The 18,061-nt window shown below is 53.9% G+C and overlaps 1 protein-coding gene and 3 non-coding genes across 15 annotated transcripts; all 4 read left to right on the top strand.

The window, feature by feature from the left end:
• The first annotated feature begins 385 nt into the window (after nt 1-385).
• LOC311376195 (uncharacterized protein) lies at nt 386-14,184 on the top strand. 12 transcript variants are annotated; one of them, XM_084491067.1, is made up of 6 exons: nt 386-697; nt 2,562-2,632; nt 2,688-4,426; nt 10,472-11,112; nt 11,351-11,417; nt 11,577-14,184. In XM_084491067.1, exons 3-4 carry the CDS (start codon nt 2,769-2,771, stop codon nt 10,638-10,640), a joined length of 1,827 nt encoding a protein of 608 aa, XP_084347193.1. In that variant the 5' UTR covers nt 386-697; nt 2,562-2,632; nt 2,688-2,768; the 3' UTR covers nt 10,641-11,112; nt 11,351-11,417; nt 11,577-14,184. The 12 variants fall into 12 exon arrangements, with proteins under 12 accessions (XP_084347193.1, XP_084347191.1, XP_084347186.1 ...); XM_084491065.1 differs by having other exon boundaries at nt 2,562-4,426; nt 10,472-11,102; nt 11,361-11,427; nt 11,567-11,603; nt 11,634-14,184; XM_084491060.1 differs by having other exon boundaries at nt 2,562-4,426; nt 10,472-11,102; nt 11,361-11,427; nt 11,567-11,667; nt 11,715-14,184.
• A 2,094-nt stretch (nt 14,185-16,278) lies between these two features.
• Nucleotides 16,279-16,352, top strand: AC3HAE_046056 (transfer RNA threonine (anticodon AGU)). The gene has a single exon. It is a non-coding gene; the product is annotated as a tRNA-Thr (tRNA).
• Nucleotides 16,353-16,693: 341 nt separating this feature from the next.
• AC3HAE_046054 (transfer RNA threonine (anticodon AGU)) lies at nt 16,694-16,767 on the top strand. The gene has a single exon. It is a non-coding gene; the product is annotated as a tRNA-Thr (tRNA).
• A 510-nt stretch (nt 16,768-17,277) lies between these two features.
• Nucleotides 17,278-17,351, top strand: AC3HAE_046053 (transfer RNA threonine (anticodon AGU)). Its single transcript has one exon. It is a non-coding gene; the product is annotated as a tRNA-Thr (tRNA).
• Nucleotides 17,352-18,061: the final 710 nt, after the last annotated feature.

Below are 18,061 nucleotides of genomic sequence, written 5' to 3'. Positions count from 1 at the left end.
TATGATCAAATGGGACAAGTTACGTTGGATTTTATTTGGGCGAGATTCGGCCTGTGGGATTACTGTGTTTGTTTGTGTATGAGTGCACACTTGTGCGTAAGAGCGTGGGTGTGTAGTGTTTATGCGTGTGTGTGTTTGTGTGTGTGTGTGTGTGTGTGTGTGTGTGTGTGTGTGTGTGTGTGTGTGTGTGTGTGTGTGTGTGTGTGTGTGTGTGTGTGTGTGTGTGTGTGCGCACACACACACACACACACACACACACACACACACACACACACACCTTTGGACCCGTCGGGCTCCTGTCCTGTCTATTTATTGACTTCAGGTAGAAGTCTGTCATTATTCACTTTATCTGATTGATTAATATGCGTCAAAAGTAAAGCGTGTGTGTGTGTGTGTGTGTGCGCCAGAAACCAGCAGCCACCAGTACTGCCAGTCCTAGTCGTCGCGCGTGCGTCACAGCCAATGGAAGGGCAGCGAGCAGTCGAGCCTTCATAAACCGACCCTCCGATCACGTGACTCCGCACGATGGGCTCCGTCGGAGTTTCGCGTCGATCTCCTCACTCCAGTGCTGCGCTGCGGGACTATGTTGTTGAGACGGAGAGCGATCGAAACCCCCTTCCGCAACTTTTCCAAAGGACTCGTTCCGCCTCTCGAGGTGAAGTGAAGGGTTTCTTGAGTAGTAGTGCCGCAACCGAAGGTAAGAAGCGCACGTTTTTTTTTTTCTTCCGAGGTATCGATTGTTTGCACACAGTATTAGCGGAGGTGAAGTCTGATCAGCGGGTCAGAGTTATCGTGCAGGAGGAGTGACAGCCTGGCGTGGGACGGCTGTGGAGTTGTGGGATGGCTGCCCCCCTGTCACAGCGGCACGTTGGCCCGAACACACGGCGTGCAGAATATATGAAGCCAATGGAGGGTAAATCATCTAAAAAATGTTAAGAACACTGCATTTGATGTAACTTGCTACTACGTTGTAAGTTGTCCTCTCTACGGTTTTCACGGTCTGCATCGGTCGCTGACATTTACCGGCCGGATAAAAGTCGAATTCCATCTTAATGAAAGTCACATCTCATCTCAATAAAAGTCACATTTATCACCTGCAGGGACAGTCTGGTTCGCTTCTGTGCTGTATGCATTTCTTAATGTATTTCTGCAGAGCGCACGCAGGACTGCGGTTCCCCGAGCGGCCGCAGGGGGGCGCTGCCGCACCCCTCGCTGCTCAACACCGCGTCTGTTGAGCGTCACTTTGTTTATGACTCTCCTTTAAGGCTATCAAAGACGTTTTTTTAAAAAAAAAACACACATTTATTCCATTGAAATGCAAATGAGGATATTTAGACAGTCAAAAGCAACTACTGTTGTTATCTGTGATGAATAAATATCGTTACACCGATTAGTCAATAGATAAGTAGCCTGGCTTAACAGTTAATAACTTCATCCACACTTATTTTAATGGCTGCGTTTTAACAACCGTAGCGTTGCGACAGTGTGCGTATTGATCTGGTCCTTTGAGTCCCGGCAGCCTCCCTCACGCACAGCCACCCGCGCACGGATTAATGTTACACGCTATAACGGAGAACAGGTGTCGGGTCTGAGGTATCAGCGTCCCTGGACACGGAGCCGCGGGTTTTTCCATGAGCAGCGGGTGGGAATCCAGACCGCTGTTCCTCATGTCCAGATTGCGCCGACCTTGCAGAGCAGCAGAGCAGCTGCACCGCACGCTCTCTCTCGCATTCCAGCCTCCTCACACGTGGTTCACTTTCATTTGAGTCCCCCCACCCCAACCCCCTCTCTCCCTCCCTCCCTCCCTCCCTCCCTCCCTCCCCACCTCCTCCCCCACATCGACCTACAAAGCAGGTTGCGCAGCGAAACGAGTACGAGGAGCCGGTGCAAGCGCCGCTGTCCTCAGACGCTGTCCTCGGACACGGATGCATGTGGTGTCTGCCGGTCGGTGGTTTGGTTCTCAATGAGATGAGTTTATCATCAGGGCCGGTTTTGTTGGCTGATCGTTGGTTTGGTTAGCAGGAAGTCAGGACTGTACTTGAGGCTGACCCGGGCTGCTGCATTGTTCACCTCGGGCACAGCCAGTAGAGCCCCGCTCAGCAAGACCAGGTGACCTGGACTCACGGCAACGCCTTTGACAGGACCTTAACCTCCAGGTTCTGTCAGAATAACAGACAGAACCTCTCTGGTCTCTCTCTCTGACCATTAGGTGACAGAACCAGTTAACCTCTCTGGTCTCTCTCTGACCATTAGGTGACAGAACCAGTCAACCTCTCTGGTCTCTCTCTGACCATTAGGTGACAGAACCAGTCAACCTCTCTGGTCTCTCTCAGACCATAAGGTGACAGAACCTCTCTGGTCTCTCTCTGACCATTAGGTGACAGAACCAGTCAACCTCTCTGGTCTCTCTCAGACCATAAGGTGACAGAACCTCTCTGGTCTCTCTCTGACCATTAGGTGACAGAACCTGTCAACCTCTCTGGTCTCTCTCTGACCATTAGGTGACAGAACCAGTCAAACAGTTTTTCTCTGACCATGGCCCTGCTTTGCTTCCTCCTCAGAACCTGGCTGGAGAGGACCGTACCACAGCTCTCCCCCCTCTAGGACCCCTCTAGAAGCCCTCTAGAAGCCCTCTAGAAGCCCTCTAGAACCCCTCTAGAAGCCCTCTAGAAGCCCTCTAGAAGCCCCTCTAGACCCCCTCTAGACCCCGAGGCACCCAGGCGGCGGAGAGCGCACCCCGCCCGCCCGCCGGACACCCGCCCGGGGGAATGGTCGATCACCTGTCGTTTGGCGAGGAGACCTTCCTGTGCTACACCGGTCACCATGGCAACGGGCCCGCCTCGTCGCCCCCGCCGCCGGGCGCCACGGCGACGGACGCCGCCGCCTACCACCACCACCACCACCACCACCACCACCATCACCTCCACCACCTCCACCACCTCCAGCACCACCAGCACCACCACCAGCAGCAGCATCAGGAGCTGACGCTGTTCTCCTCACCCTTCAGCTCGGAGGACGACCTGAGTGACTCCAGCCCGGACTCCTCCCTCTGCTCCAGCCCCGACCCCTCCTCCTCCTCCTCCTCCTCCTCCTCTCTGGGACACCTGCTCCTGGACTCCTCCTCCTCCTCCTCCTTGCGCTATGAGGGCAGGAGCGGCAGCAAGGGGAGCAGCTCCTCGTCGGGCAGGGAGAGCCCCGACGCCCTGCTGGACCTCCTCCTCTCGCAGGGCTCCCTCGCCGCCCCTCTGGTGAGCCACAGGGTCAGCGCCTCCTCCTCCTCCTCCTCCTCCTCCACCAGCGCCGCCTCCTCCTCCTCCTCGCCGCTGCTCCCCATGGGCCTGGCCTGGGAGGCGCGGAGGGAGCAGCGCCTCAGCCTCCTGCGGCAGGGGAGCAGGGAGGAGGAGGAGGAGAGCTTCGTGCTCCCCGTCTTCATGGAGGAGCTCCAGGAGCCCGCGGCCAGCCTCCTCTTCCAGCCCACCCTGGAGGAGATCGACGAGTTCCTGGAGGAGAACATGCAGGTGGCCGCCGGGAAGGAGGAGGAGGAGGAGGAGCGGGTGATGATGGAGGAGGAGGAGGAGGAGGAGGAGGAGGAGATGATGATGTCAGAAGACATTGTGGCGGACAGTCCCAGAGCGTTGGCGACGACGGCGGCGGAGACCTCGGACCAGACGGTCCCCGTGGTGTGCGGCGGCGGCGCCGTCGCAGTGGCGGCCCGCTCCCCCGTGACCTCGGCGCCGAGCGACGAAGCGTCCGCCGCCGACAGCGAGCCGTCGCCCCCGGCCGCCGCGGCGCCGCCCCCGCCGCCGCACGCCGCTGGCAGCGGCCCCGTCGCCGTGAAGCAGGAGGAGAGCCCGTCGCCTCCCGCCTCCTCCTCGGACGGCCCTGACGCGCCCTCCAACGCGCCGGTCATCCTGCAGATCCAGCCGGTCCAGATCAAACAGGAGCCAGCCCCCGCCGCCGCGGCCCCCCCGGCCCCCCAGCCCGCCCCCGCGGGCCCCCAGCCCTCCTCGGACATCAAGATCGCCCAGCTCCTGGTCAACATCCAGGGCCAGACCTTCGCCCTGGTGCCCCAGCTGGTCCCCCAGGTCAGCGTGCCCGGAACCCCGACCCCGGGCGGAACGGCCGCCGGCACCGGCGCCGGCATCGCCGCCGCCGCCGTCCCGCCCTCCAAGTTCGTCCGGATCGCCCCGGTGCCGATCGCGGCCAAGCCGGCGGGGCCGGGCGACGCCGGGGACCCGGCGGAGGGCTTCCTGTTCGCCAGCCACAAGTACCAGAAGAGCTCGGTGGCGGACCTCATCAAGATGCACAAGTGCTCGTTCCCCGGCTGCAACAAGATGTACACCAAGAGCAGCCACCTCAAGGCCCACCTCCGGAGGCACACCGGGGAGAAGCCCTTCGCCTGCACCTGGACCGGCTGCGGCTGGAGGTGAGGCCGCTGTCACTGTCACTAGTTACTGTCACTAGTTACTGTCACTAGTTACTATCACTAGTTGTGCCTTCGCCTGCACCTGGCCGGGCTGCGGCTGGAGGTGAGGCCGCTGTCACTGTCACTAGTTACTGTCACTAGTTACTACCACTAGTCACTGTCACTAGTTACTGTCACTAGTTAATGAACCTAAGACTGAGCACTGCTTACTAGTTACTAGTTACTGTAGATCCCAAGATCACTATTTCTATTAATAGTTAATAGTTATTATCACTCTCTGGCCTTCGCCTGAGGATGAACCTAAGACAATAGTAAACAATGCTTACATTGTTTACTAGTTACTATTTACTAGTTACTAATTGTCCCTTCTCCTGGCTCGGCTGAGGATGGAGGTAGAATACTCTCCACTCACGCTGCAAGCCTTAATAACTCATAGCTCAGTTGTATGTTTCTCTCTCTTATCACGATATCCATTCACACAAATGTCATTGATTAGCGAACAAGACGGCCGACATGGTGCTTAATTCTAGCTATCAGTTACGGCGCTAAATTATGTCAACAGAGGTCAGAGGTCAGCCTGCGATGACCTGGTTTGTGGGTCATGTATCATAAAAAAAACGGGTTTGAGGTTGTAATCTCAGTCTTTACTTGGAGAAATGACTCTAAAGACAAACTTTGACAACGTTTTATGGGACTGTGGCATGTTGTTTCCCAACGAGCTGAAGACTGCGTCTGGGACAGAGGCTGGAGGTTGGGAGGGGTCACGTTCTGGTTAATGCTTACTAACTAACCCACTGGACACTCACGCTTTTACTTTGAAACGAGGCTAACTATGGGACAATCATTTTCCATTACATCAACATATTTTTAAAAGTGGCCAATCCTGATTTGGAACAAAATACCATGGTCAGCTTCACTTCATACACTTCACACAACGATACACAAATGATGGAATATGGCCGGAATAGTGCAGGGAAAGGTTCTGGGTTCCAACCCCAGTCTGCACGACATTTACATTTACATTTAGACACTTTCATCCAAAGCGACTGAACATGAGTGACATTTATCAGAAGAAGAAGGAGAAACAACAATATGTCGGTACACGTCGGTACAGTAAGGATGTTCATAGAAACCAAGCACTAACACAACACCAAAGAGACTAAGACTATTCTTAAGCGCGTAGGACGTAGAACGTACAACAAAGTGTGTTAAGAGGGTTGTGTGGGGTTAGGGGGTGGCACAACCTGTAAGCATCCTTAGAGCGAGGTACCCCCTAACCCTGACCCACAAGTGGGTCATTCACCGCAAGGATCTTTGAAGGAGAGCGTCTTGCTGAATCAGATAACATTAATAGCGCTACAGGGGTTTTTTTGGGTTGAAATGACACTCAAACATTCACCAGTGGATGTAATGTGTATGCAGCCGGCCTCTGGGATGAATGATCAGATGACAGAGTGATGTCCCGGGGGGGGGGGGGGGGGGGGGGCGGTGTGTGTGTGTGTGTGTGTGTGTGTGTGTGTGTGTGGAGGTGTTGTGAGGGCCGGGGTCCGGTCTAGGCCGGTCCCAGCCTGATATCTGCGTGTGTGTGAGCCTCTGCAGATAAGATAGGAGAGCGTTTGAACTGCAGAGAGACTTTGAGCCCTGGGAGGCCGGCCGCTTGTTTGCCCCTCAGTCTGTTCACTCTGTGAGTCGGCTGTCACTGCTGCACACACACACACACACACACACACACACACATACGGCACGCACACACACACACACACACACATACGGCACGCACACACACACATACGGCACGCACACACACACATACGGCACACACACACACACACACACACATACGGCACGCACACACACACATACGGCACGCACACACACATGCATGCACACACACACATACACACACATCCAAACACATACGGCACGCACACACACACATACGGCACGCACACACACATACACACACACACACACACACATACATGCATGCACGCACACACACACACACACCCAAACACAAACATGCACTTGTACAAATATGTACAATTAGTATTATGCATGCCTCCACACACACACACACACACAAACAAACATACAAACGTACAAATACATACATGCGTGCACATTCATACAAACATGCATGCGAGCGCACACACACACACACACACACACACACACACACACACACACACACACACATAACACACACATAACACACATAACACACACACACACACATAACACAAACATGCACATATATTTTTACTATGTATCGATCCGTCTCTCTATCCGTCTGTTAGAGTAAGTCATAGTTTTAATGTTGGACGGACAAAAAGACAAAAAAGGAGACAGACAGACAGACTGACGAAAGAGGGAGACAGGGAGACAGACAGCCAGGGAGACAGACAGACAGCCAGGGAGACAGACAGACAGCCAGGGAGACAGACAGACAGACAGCCAGGGAGACAGACAGACAGCCAGGGAGACAGACAGACAGCCAGGGAGACAGACAGACAGACTGACGAAAGAGGGAGACAGGGAGACAGACAGACAGCCAGGGAGACAGACAGACAGCCAGGGAGACAGACAGACAGACAGGGAGACAGACAGACAGCCAGGGGGTCTGGTGCAGATTAGCAGCATCTTCTCAGCAGCCCGTCGGCCGTCCGTCCGTCGCTCTGGCAGGACGCAGCGAGGACACGTGGGCGTGTTCTGTAGCACGTCTACACACACGCAGACACACACACACACACACACACACACACACACACACACACACACACACACACACACACACACACACACACACACGCGCGCACTGTGGCTGAGAACCACAACCACGAGAGGTTCTGTGTCTAAATCCCCCGGTAGCTCTGGGGTCCGACCGGGTCCAGCGCCACCCCCCCCCCCCCCCCGGACCCCCTCCCAACCTCCCCATCGTAACCCCCGCCCCCCCCCCCCCCCCCCTCCTCCCCCCCCCCCTCCTCCTCCAGTGTAGAAGCAGGGTGAGAAGGAGCAGAGGGGCGGGGCTGCGGAGGCGCTGGTTCTCCTCTCTGGAGGCTTTAACCCGCCGCTCGTTATCACAACGAACCGCGGCCTGAGAGCTGGGGGAGAGCAGCCCGGGGCGCCGCCGCCGCGCCAGGGGCTGTCAGCCCTGCAGAGTGTGTGTGTGTGTGTGTGTGTGTGTGTGTGTGTGTGTGTGTGTGTGTGTGTGTGTGTGTGTGTGTGTGTGTGTGTGTGTGTGTGTGTGTGTGTGTGTGTGGTGTGTGTGTGTGTGTGTGTGTGTGTGTGCATGTGTGTGTGTGTGCGTGCATGCGAGCAGGTGTGTTCAAGGTGGACGGAGAGAGAAGTGTGTTTGAGTAGAGTTGGAGTGAGAGTGAGTGTTTGTGTAGTTGTGTTTGCGTGCGTTTGCGTATGTGTGCGTGCGTGTGCGTGTGCGTGTGCGTGCGAGCAGGTTTGCGTGAGGCGCACTAGGGAGGGAGCAGTGTGTGTTTTGTGAATGGTTCTTAAAGGAGCAGCGTCCCCCCAGCTGTTACCTGCCTGCTACAGTAACGTCTGAGGACCGGTGGCAGTTGGCCGCGCTCTTAATGCTCTCCAGAACTACGGGCTGCCGCGTGTCTCGGCTTGAACAGCCAGTGTCAGAGCTCCAGGCTCTGACACGCGTGTGACAGCGTGTGTGTGTGTGTGTGTGTGTGTGTGTGTGTGTGTGTGTGTGTGTGTGTGTGTGTGTGTGTGTGTGTGTGTGTGTGTGTGTGTGTGTGTGTGTGTGTGTAAGCGTGGGCGGGTATTTATATCCTCGAGTGTGCATGCATTTGCGTGTATGCACGTGTGTGTGTGTGTGTGTGTGTGTGTGTGTGTGTGTGTGTGCACGTGTGCTGGTGAGAGGGACTCTCATGTGTAACTGGGCAGACTTCAGGGATACAAGTTGGGTCGTGCACGTACGTGTGTGTGTGTGTGTAAGAAGCACCGAGTACACAGAAATGTCAAGTCTCCCTGCAGGCCTCCTACAGCAACACGCCCATAACCCCTACCTGCTCCTTCATCAGCCGCATTTCACTGTGAGCGGCTTTGGAGTAAAGCTCAGTAACTTAAGCATAGTAAATAGAAACTAACCCATTCCCCGTATACAACAAAGCCGGGATAAAACCCTACACAACTAAGTACTATAACTAAGTACCACATACAATAAGTGCGTACATTAAGTGCCAGGACGTACGACGTACGATAAGTAGGAGGGGTGGCAGGGGGTGGACTCTATGCAGAGTGCAGGTGAACTCTGAGCAGGTTAGTTTTGGGTCTTTTGCAGGAGTTCGTTCCACCACTGCGGTGCCAAAACAGAGAAGAGTTGTGACGTTGCTGATGGACCTTTGCGTGCTCTTTGCTTGCGATGGCGGTACCAGACAGACGTCCAGCTGAGGTAGTTGAGCGGCGCGCTCGAGCTGGGGCTGTGTGGTCTGACCACACCGCCCAGGTAGGCAGGGCCACTTCCATCAACCGCCTTATAGGCCAGCAGCATCATCTTGAATCGGATGCGGGCCACTACAGGGGGGCCAGTGGAGGTGGCGGAAGAGGGGGGGGGGTCACATGGGAGGATTTAGGTAGGTTGAACACGAGGCGCGCTGCCGCGTTCTGGATACGCTGCAAAGGTTTAATCGCAGAGACAGCCAGGGGTCCTGCTAGGAGCGGGTTGCAGTAGTGCAGGCGGGAGACGACCAGCGCTTGGACTAGAAGCTGAGCTGCGTCCCTCGTGAGGAAGGGCCGTATCCCGCGGATGTTGTAGAAGGGCAGATCTGCAGGATGGGGTCGCCACGGTGATGTTGGCGGTGCAGCATCACTGGTTGTCCAGTACCACGTCCAGCTACTGGGGGGGATCGCCAGTTCTTTTTTCAGATTTATATTCAGAACAACACGTGAGAGACAACCAGTGGGCGAAGGTCACAGAGTGCACGGCGCTCCACACAGTTATAGAGAGCGAAGAGAGCCGCTCTGAGGGGCATACATCCGCCGCTCAGCAGAGACACGCCCACCAGAACCCCGCTGTGAGTCAGGCCCCACGCCGACCGCCAGACAGACAGACAGACCGCCAGACAGACAGACAGACAGACAGACAGACAGACGAGTCAGGGCCGGTGATGGAGGAACAAGAGAACAATGACATCATCAGACACACCCACGCGCACGCGCACACACACACACACGCACACACACATATTCTGTGTTTCCTTGTAAATCACTACACAATACACAATACAGTTAATGCCCCCCCCCGCGCTGTAGTGATGTCATAATGAGAACAGTTACCGTAGTAACGTACAAGCGAAGTACCTGACTTCCATGATGAATCAAACTGGAACTGAGCCATGGCCCCGAGCATGAAACGCATGCACACGCGCACACACACACACACACACACACACACACACACACACACACACACACGTGTGCGCACACACACACACACACACGTGCACACACACACACACATGTATACACACATGCTCGATCACGCACACTCACTCACTCAGTCAGTCAGTCAGTCAGTCAGTCACTCACTCACTCATTCACACACACACACACACACACACACACACACTCACACTAACTCACACTAACTCACACTAACTCACACACACACACACACACACACACACACACACACACACACACACACACACACACACACACACACACCAGCCTTGATGTGTGTGTGGTACAACATGGTCTGATGTTTGTGTTGGATGTGTGTTCCGTGTTGGAGGTGTGTAGCGTGTGTGTGTGTGTGTGTGTGTGTGTGTGTGTGTGTGTGTGTGTGTAACCTGGTAACCTGGTGTTTGTTTGAGACTGGTTAACGTCTGCCCAGCACGGCCGATCTGTTTCTGTACCGCAGAATCGGAATCGGTCGAACCCAAACCAAACCATGTAATCATCCAATCACCCCGACACGTCCCGCCTCCTCCACCCCTCTCCCCCCCACCCTAACTCTCTCCCCCCACCTAACGCTCTCTCTCCCCCTCCCCCACCCCCTCCCCCTCCGTGTGCCCCCAGGTTCTCCCGGTCGGACGAGCTGTCCCGTCACCGCCGCTCCCACTCCGGGGTGAAGCCCTACCAGTGCGTGGTGTGCGAGAAGAAGTTTGCGCGCAGCGATCACCTGTCCAAACACCTCAAAGTCCACCGCTTTCCACGAAACAGCAGGACGGCCCGCTCCGGAACCTGACCCCCCCCCCACCGCCCCCCCCCAGGGACAGCCAGGACACCCCCCCACCCCCCACCCCCCCGGGAACACGACACCCGACCCGGACACAGGGCCGAAGGGGGAGGGGGGAGGGGGGGGTGGGTGTACGGGCGAGAGACACAGCGGTCCAGAGAGAGAGAGAGAGAGAGAGAGACAGAGAGAGAGAGAGTGTGGTAACAGTGCTCTGTCAGTGCACCTTTTCTGTTCCAAGGGATCTCTGGCTGGACGTTGTTCCCAGTGTGACGTCAGCAGCAGACCGTGCCGTGTGTGTGTGTCTGTGTGTGTGTGTCTGTGTGTGTGTGTGTCTCTGTCTGTGTGTGTGTGTGTGTCTCTGTGTGTGTGTGTGTGTGTGTGTGTGTGTCTCTGTGTGCGTGTGTGTGGGGGTGTGTGTGCTCGGCATGTACGTGTGACACCTGCTGCTGTGATAATTTATTGGGTGGCGAGGTCTCTAGAGGTCTCTGGTCTCTAGAGGTCTCTGGTCTCTGGAGGTCTCTGGTCTCTGGAGGTCTCTGGTCTCTGGAGGTCTCTAGAGGTCTCTGGTCTCTAGAGGTCTCTGGTCTCTGGAGGTCTCTGGTCTCTAGAGGTCTCTGGTCTCTGGAGGTCTCTAGAGGTCTCTGGTCTCTAGAGGTCTCTGGAGGTCTCTGGTCTCTGGTCTCTGGAGGTCTCTGGTCTCTGGTCTCTGGTCTCTGGAGGTCTCTAGAGGTCTCTGGAGGTCTCTGGAGGTCTCTGGTCTCTGGAGGTCTCTGGAGGTCTCTGGAGGTCTCTGGAGGTCTCTGGTCTCTGGAGGTCTCTGGAGGTCTCTAGAGGTCTCTGGTCTCTGGTCTCTGGTCTCTGGAGGTCTCTGGAGGTCTCTAGAGGTCTCTAGAGGTCTCTAGAGGTCTCTAGTCTCTGGTCTCTGGTCTCTGGAGGTCTCTGGAGGTCTCTGGTCTCTGGAGGTCTCTGGAGGTCTCTAGAGGTCTCTAGAGGTCTCTGGAGGTCTCTGGAGGTCTCTGGTCTCTGGTCTCTGGAGGTCTCTAGAGGTCTCTAGAGGTCTCTGGTCTCTGGAGGTCTCTAGAGGTCTCTGGAGGTCTCTGGGGGTGTTGAGTCCGCCGGAGACCCGGGCCGCCTGACGCGGGACCAGCAGCATAAGCTTTCCCCCGTCCCGCTCCTCTCACGCTGAACCCACGTGACGCCCCGCGCCACAGACCCCCGGGGGCGCCACGCCCTTTGGTTTGTGCCTTCATCATCATCATCGTCATCATCATCATCATCATCATCATCATCATCATCATCATCATCATGAACTCCGTTGGCAGCAGGGGGCAAGACGAGGACTTTTACTTTGAAATGTGGGATCTATCGGAGGAGGACTCCTCCCCAGAGTCAATGATGCACCCACATTCCTTAATCTTCAACGAGGCGGGCGGGCTGCCAGGGACGTCCCAGAAGCCACGGCCGTGACCCCATGACCTCGGACCAGGTGCGGGAAACAACAACAACAGACTGGCCAGCGCCGGTGAACCCGGGTTAATGTTGGATTAGTGCCCACAGACCCGGGCTGCGTTGTTATGTAACTCTGTTGACGGGCCGGTCTGGGACAAACAAACTCTACTGTTCCTCTGAACAGCCTGTTCTGGTGGGGTGGGGTGGGGGGGGGTAAAACGCCCTGACCCTGCCCTCAAAGCTGCCCCCGCGACACAGACAACAGTGTCGATAGTCCCCAGCGGTGTACGGTGCCTTCTAGAACGCCCCCGTAGTGGAGGAGGGAACAGGTCCTTCCCTGAGAAGATGCTGAGGGTGCCCCCCCCCCCCCTGTTTGATGAAAGGTGCCCCCCTTTGCTGACTTTCACCCCCGCCCCCCCCCCTCTAATATGTGTGCGTGCCACTGCTGATTCTGAAGGGCCTGTACTGTATGAGAATAGTGTTATTAAGTACTGTACCTGGATAGGACCGTTGAAGTACTCACCCCTCAAGGTGAGAGGACAGTCTGATGGATGATCCTTTTTTAAAAATACATCACCGTGAAAGTATAGCTCGCCCGTTCCTCTCCGTTTGAACTTGAATTTATGAAATGTGGAGGCAACATCTGGTGCTAGAAAGGGGGCAAATGTTAACGTTCTTAATCTAATTTCGCCTAATATTAACACACAAAGTGTTTATTTCCAATGAGGGCATTTTACGCTTTTGTCCAAAGCGACTCACTATAAGTACCCGCGTCAGTCCCCGAACACATCGAGCGGATCTTTCCGAACAAAAGTGTATAGGCCTACTTTCAGAACAGACGGAACGTTCTTCATGCACACGAGTGTATAGTTACGAACACAGCGAGCTGATCTTTCCCGAACACGAGTGTAACGTTCCAAACACAACAGGCCCGTCTTTCCGTACATCGGTGTATATAGTTCCAAACATAGCGACCGGAACTTTCCGTACACGGGTGCATATTTGGGAACATAAGGAGCGGATATTTCGGAACGCAGAGTGTATCTTCCTGAACATGATGAGCGTCTATTTGTAGACGCCAACAGTAGGCCAGTGTGGGGGGGGGGGGCGCTGCCTCCCACCGAGCACATCATCACACAGCAGCTTACGATGCTCACCCAGACCACATCGTTTCATACCTTCCTCCGGTCAGCACACCGGTGTGCTCACCTCTGATGTGGTTCCAGTGTCGACTTATGATTAGGAGGGTTTTTTTTCTTTTATAAGTGGTTTTAAAAGGCCTCGACGCTAATCTCTGGAGCGATTAGGCTGGAATGCTTTGTGCAGGAAGACAACATGGGAGGTGTTCAGCAGGGCGCAGTGCTGAGTCATCAACCGTCTTCAGACCTCGCATCTGTCCCGCGTTAGATCAACGCTCATCCAACACATCGTTTGAATGATGTAGGCGGTGTGTGTGTGTGTGTGTGCGTGTTAACATGTATGTGTTTGAACTTGTTTTGTATGTGTGGGTGTTTGCGTTTGTTAGCACTTGTCTGCGTGTGTGTGCGTGTGTGTGTGTGTGTGTGTTGGGAGAACCAGTTGGATTACACCATCTAGGCACTAAGTGGTTTATCTAATGACACCAGACTCTGTTGTCATCACACTTCTTAGGACTAGGATGAACAAATGTCTCCCACAACCAGCCCTACCCTCTCAGCTACTGGGAACAGTCATCCATCGTGGATCATTATCTGTCTGAACGCTGTTCTTTGACCATTCCTCAGCCATTTCTGTAAAACCCGAGCCTTAACCAGTTTCATATAAGATATGAAATATGAGCATTTGAATGTACAGTATGTAAATACCAACGAAGAAGCTGTGATCTCTGCAATTGTGTATTTCTACAAATTTGTAAATGAAGTGTACATAACGTTATAATTCGATATATTATAAAAATGCCAGAGCTTTATTTTTTGTAAGATGTTTTTTGCAGCGTTTTAATGTGATCACGCGTTTCATTACTCTGCAATCATCTGACAAAGAAATATCTGCCAAAAAAAATCTATTTGTGTGTTTCGTATTTGTACATGAAATCCATTTGCAAATAAAAACTCAGAGAAAAGTATTTTTTGCTCTTTTGGTTTTGCATCAGAAGCTGTAGTGTGGAGCAAAAGCTCAGCGCTCAGATAACCTCCTCCTCCTCCTCCTTCTCCTCCTCCTTCTCCTTCTCCTTCTCCTTCTCCTCCTCCTTCTCCTTCTCCTTCTCCTCCTCCTCCTCCTTCTCCTTCTCCTCCTCCTTCTCCTTCTCCTCCTCCTTCTCCTTCTCCTCCTCCTCCTTACGACCAGGCGCCCTGGCTGGGCGAGGTTCAACCTCCGACCGTTAGGAAAATACAACACAGATTCACTATTGGAACCACTCCTGTAGCGTCCGTGACAAAGCAGCGTTCAGGGAGCAGAACGCAGAGAACTCAAAGTACCAGGGAACCAGGGAACAGAGCACCAACACTCTCACTATAGAACCAGGGAACAATGGAGAGCTAACGAACGAAGGAACGAACCACAGAACCCGCGAAGAACCCGCTACAAGACGAAGGGAACCGGGAGAACCGGCCCACTATAGGACCAGGGAAACAAGGGAGAACTGGGGCGCTGTGGGGGTCGAGGGGAACCGAGGAATGAGAGAACCAGGGGGGTACCAGGGAACCCGAGGAGAGAACGTGCAGCTCAGGCCGTCTGCAGCACTGGGGGGGTCTGCTGGTCTCTCTGTGGTCTCCTTAGTCTTCAGTCTGCTCTCCAGCCCAGTCTCCTAGCTCCTCTGTCTCCTCCAGCCCAGTCTCCTAGCTCCTCTGTCTCCTCCAGCCCGCGGCACGCTGCCCCTCTCCCGGCCGGCCCAGTGCGTGTTACTTCTGTGTTTGTTGTCACTCTGTGGTTAAGGCTGATTGAATGAAATGACAAAATAATGCGCCATCTTTCATGTGCAGAGACAAAGAAACGCTGGTGTGGCGAGGAATGCTGCCGTGAGATTTGTACCACATGGTGAAACCTCACGGAAAATATTCCCTTCTTTTCCTCTCAGGTCTGCTTCTCTCTGACCTGGTATATATCAATCTGCCACCTTCCTCCGCACACACACACACGCATACACACGCACGCATGCACACACACACACACACGCGCACGCGCATGCACACATACACACGCGCACACACTCTCACACCGTGTTTGCTGACTCATGGTGACAGTTCGGAGCTGCGTAGCGGCGCCAGAGAATGTGCGAGCAAAAGAGATTTGCACGTGTGCACGATTGAAAACGTCCACCAATTCTAACCTCAGCCACCCAACTCTTAGAGCGCGCACGCACAGCCTTCATCTGAACACATCCAGGGCTGCGTCTGAGGGAGTGTGTGTGTGTGCATGCATGTGCGTGCGTGCATGTGTGTGCGTGGGTGCTTGTGTGTGTGCGTGTGCGTGCATGTGTGTGCGTGCATGTGTGTGCGTGGGTGTGTGTGCGTGTGCGTGTGTGCATGTGTGTGCGTGCATGTGTGTGCGTGCGTGCTTGTGTGTGTGCGTGTGTGTGCGTGTGTGCATGTGCGTGTGTTTGTGCGTGCATGCATGCTTGTGTGTGTGCGTGTGTGTGTGCTTGTGTGCGTGTGCACGTGTGCTCGTGTGTTTGTGCGTGCATGCATGCTTGTGTGCGTGCGTGCGTGTGTGTGCGTGCCTGCATGTGTGTGCGTGCATATGTGTGCATGCGTGCTTGTGTGTGTGTGTGCGTGCGTGCGTGCGTGTGTGCGTGCGTGCTTGTGTGTGTGTGTGTGTGTGCGTGCGTGCGTGCGTGTTCCGCCGTGCACTATGCGTTGAGAACTGATTCGGGAACAGCGGACATCTGGAGCCGAGACCCCCCCCCCCCCCCCGGAGAGCTGAGGGGCCCGGACCCCCGCCTGGGCCCTGGAGGACCGTCTCCTCTGAGGTCAGCTCTGGTGCTGTGTGCTCTGGGCCCCGTCTAACGTCTGCTTTGTGTAGAATAACGGTCATAATATACCTCCACATTTACATAGTTGGGTTCTGTGCGTGCACACAAATGTGCACGCACACACGTACGTACACACACACACACACACAGGCATACACACGCACATGCACACGCACACACGCACGCACACACTCACACACACACACACACGCAGGGGCGGAGTGCCAAATGTACATGTGAACACGCACGGGCGCTGTGGCTTAGTTGGTTAAAGCGCCTGTCTAGTAAACAGGAGATCCTGGGTTCGAATCCCAGCAGAGCCTTTTAGAGGAGATGCAGTACACTACACAGTAAGGTTAAAGGGGTTCCACCTCATCAATATGTAATGGAGCTCTTCATGTGTTCAACATGTTCAACCATGAAGGGGTTCTAGCGGTGGGACTGTGTGTGTGTTCCGGTGTGCACTATGCGTTGAGAACTGATTCAGGATCAGTTATCGGGTTTAACGCAACACATCCGGAGCCGAGACCTGATAGACATGACCCCCCCCACCCCCTGATCCCTGAAGTACTGGGTACTCTGAGTTAAGGCCGCCAAAAATCGGGTGTCGGTGAGTCTTGAGAGGTCGGTGACGTGGTCGGTCATACGTGTGAACACACACACGGGCGCTGTGGCTTAGATGGTTAAAGCGCCTGTCTAGTAAACAGGAGATCCTGGGTTCGAATCCCAGCAGAGCCTTTTAGAGGAGATGCGGTACAGTAAGGTTGAAGGGGTTCCCCTGCTCCCTGACTGAGGACCATCACACATCTCTCTGTGGTTTCTGAATAAATTTCATAATAAATGTGCGTAAGTGTGTATTCGAGCTCATCTTCGAGATCTTTGCACAACATTTGCCTACGACGGAATTCTTGATTGTGTCTACAGTCTGCCGCCTAAAGTCTGGTTGGTGAGGCTAGGGCCGGGTTAGATAAGGGTCAAATATACCTCCACATATACATATAAACATATACATATACATATACACATAGGGGGCGCTCTGGGCTGAGTTTGAATGTGTCACACACGCACGTGCACGTGTGGCGTACACACACACACATACACAAATATGCATGCAAGCATACATACACATGTATACACACACAAACTCACACGCACACAGACACACACACACACAGACACACACAGACACATGCACATGCACACGCACACACATGCCCAGAGTTCCAAATGTACATGTGAACACACATGGGCGCTGTGGCTTAGATGGTTAAAGCGCCTGTCTAGTAAACAGGAGATCCTGGGTTCGAATCCCAGCAGAGCCTTTTAGAGGAGATGCAGTACAGTAAGGTTGAAGGGGTTCCCCTGCTCCCTGACTGAGGACCATCACACATCTCTCTGTGGTGGAACTCTGAGTAAATGACTTAATAAATGTGTGATGGAGATCTTTGTACAACAGTTTGCAATGAAGGGATTCTTGATGGTGATCACATCTGCTGGCCGGTGATAAAAATTGTTGGTGGGGCGCAGTAATAGCAAAAAATTAATTTGGTAGATTTGATTTATTGTATTCTGGTGCATTTTGGAGATGGCCACTAACTATTACCTATTACCTACTATTCATTCAGATTCATAGCCTACATCCTGACTTGCAGGGCCTGGGCAAGCTTACCCATTGTTGTTATTATGATATTGAGGCAAATCATGATCACTGTCCTATAGCGTCCATTATTGTGTCTCAATGGCTATTTCAAATGCAGTTAGAAATATGGGACAGTTGCTTATTATTGATATGCTACAGGCCGAAAGACTAAATTAATATGTAACTTACTTGCTGCTTTTAAGTATAACATTGCTTGGGGAGTCCAATTCCTCCACTGAAATGGGTAGAAAGTGCTTTTACAACTCTCTGCTAGTTAGCGATCTATCTCTTCTTTGCTGTAGTTGTGTTGCGCGAGTGTTGCTGAGGGAGGTAGCCTATTTGATTGATTCGCTGAATTGTCCGGTGCGGTGATAAAAAACAACAACAGAAAAG

This window comes from Micromesistius poutassou (assembly GCF_964030765.1).
Source record: "Micromesistius poutassou genome assembly, contig: SCAFFOLD_4101, whole genome shotgun sequence".
In the NCBI taxonomy this organism is placed as follows: domain Eukaryota; kingdom Metazoa; phylum Chordata; class Actinopteri; order Gadiformes; family Gadidae; genus Micromesistius; species Micromesistius poutassou.
This window is presented reverse-complemented; position numbering and strand designations above follow the sequence as displayed.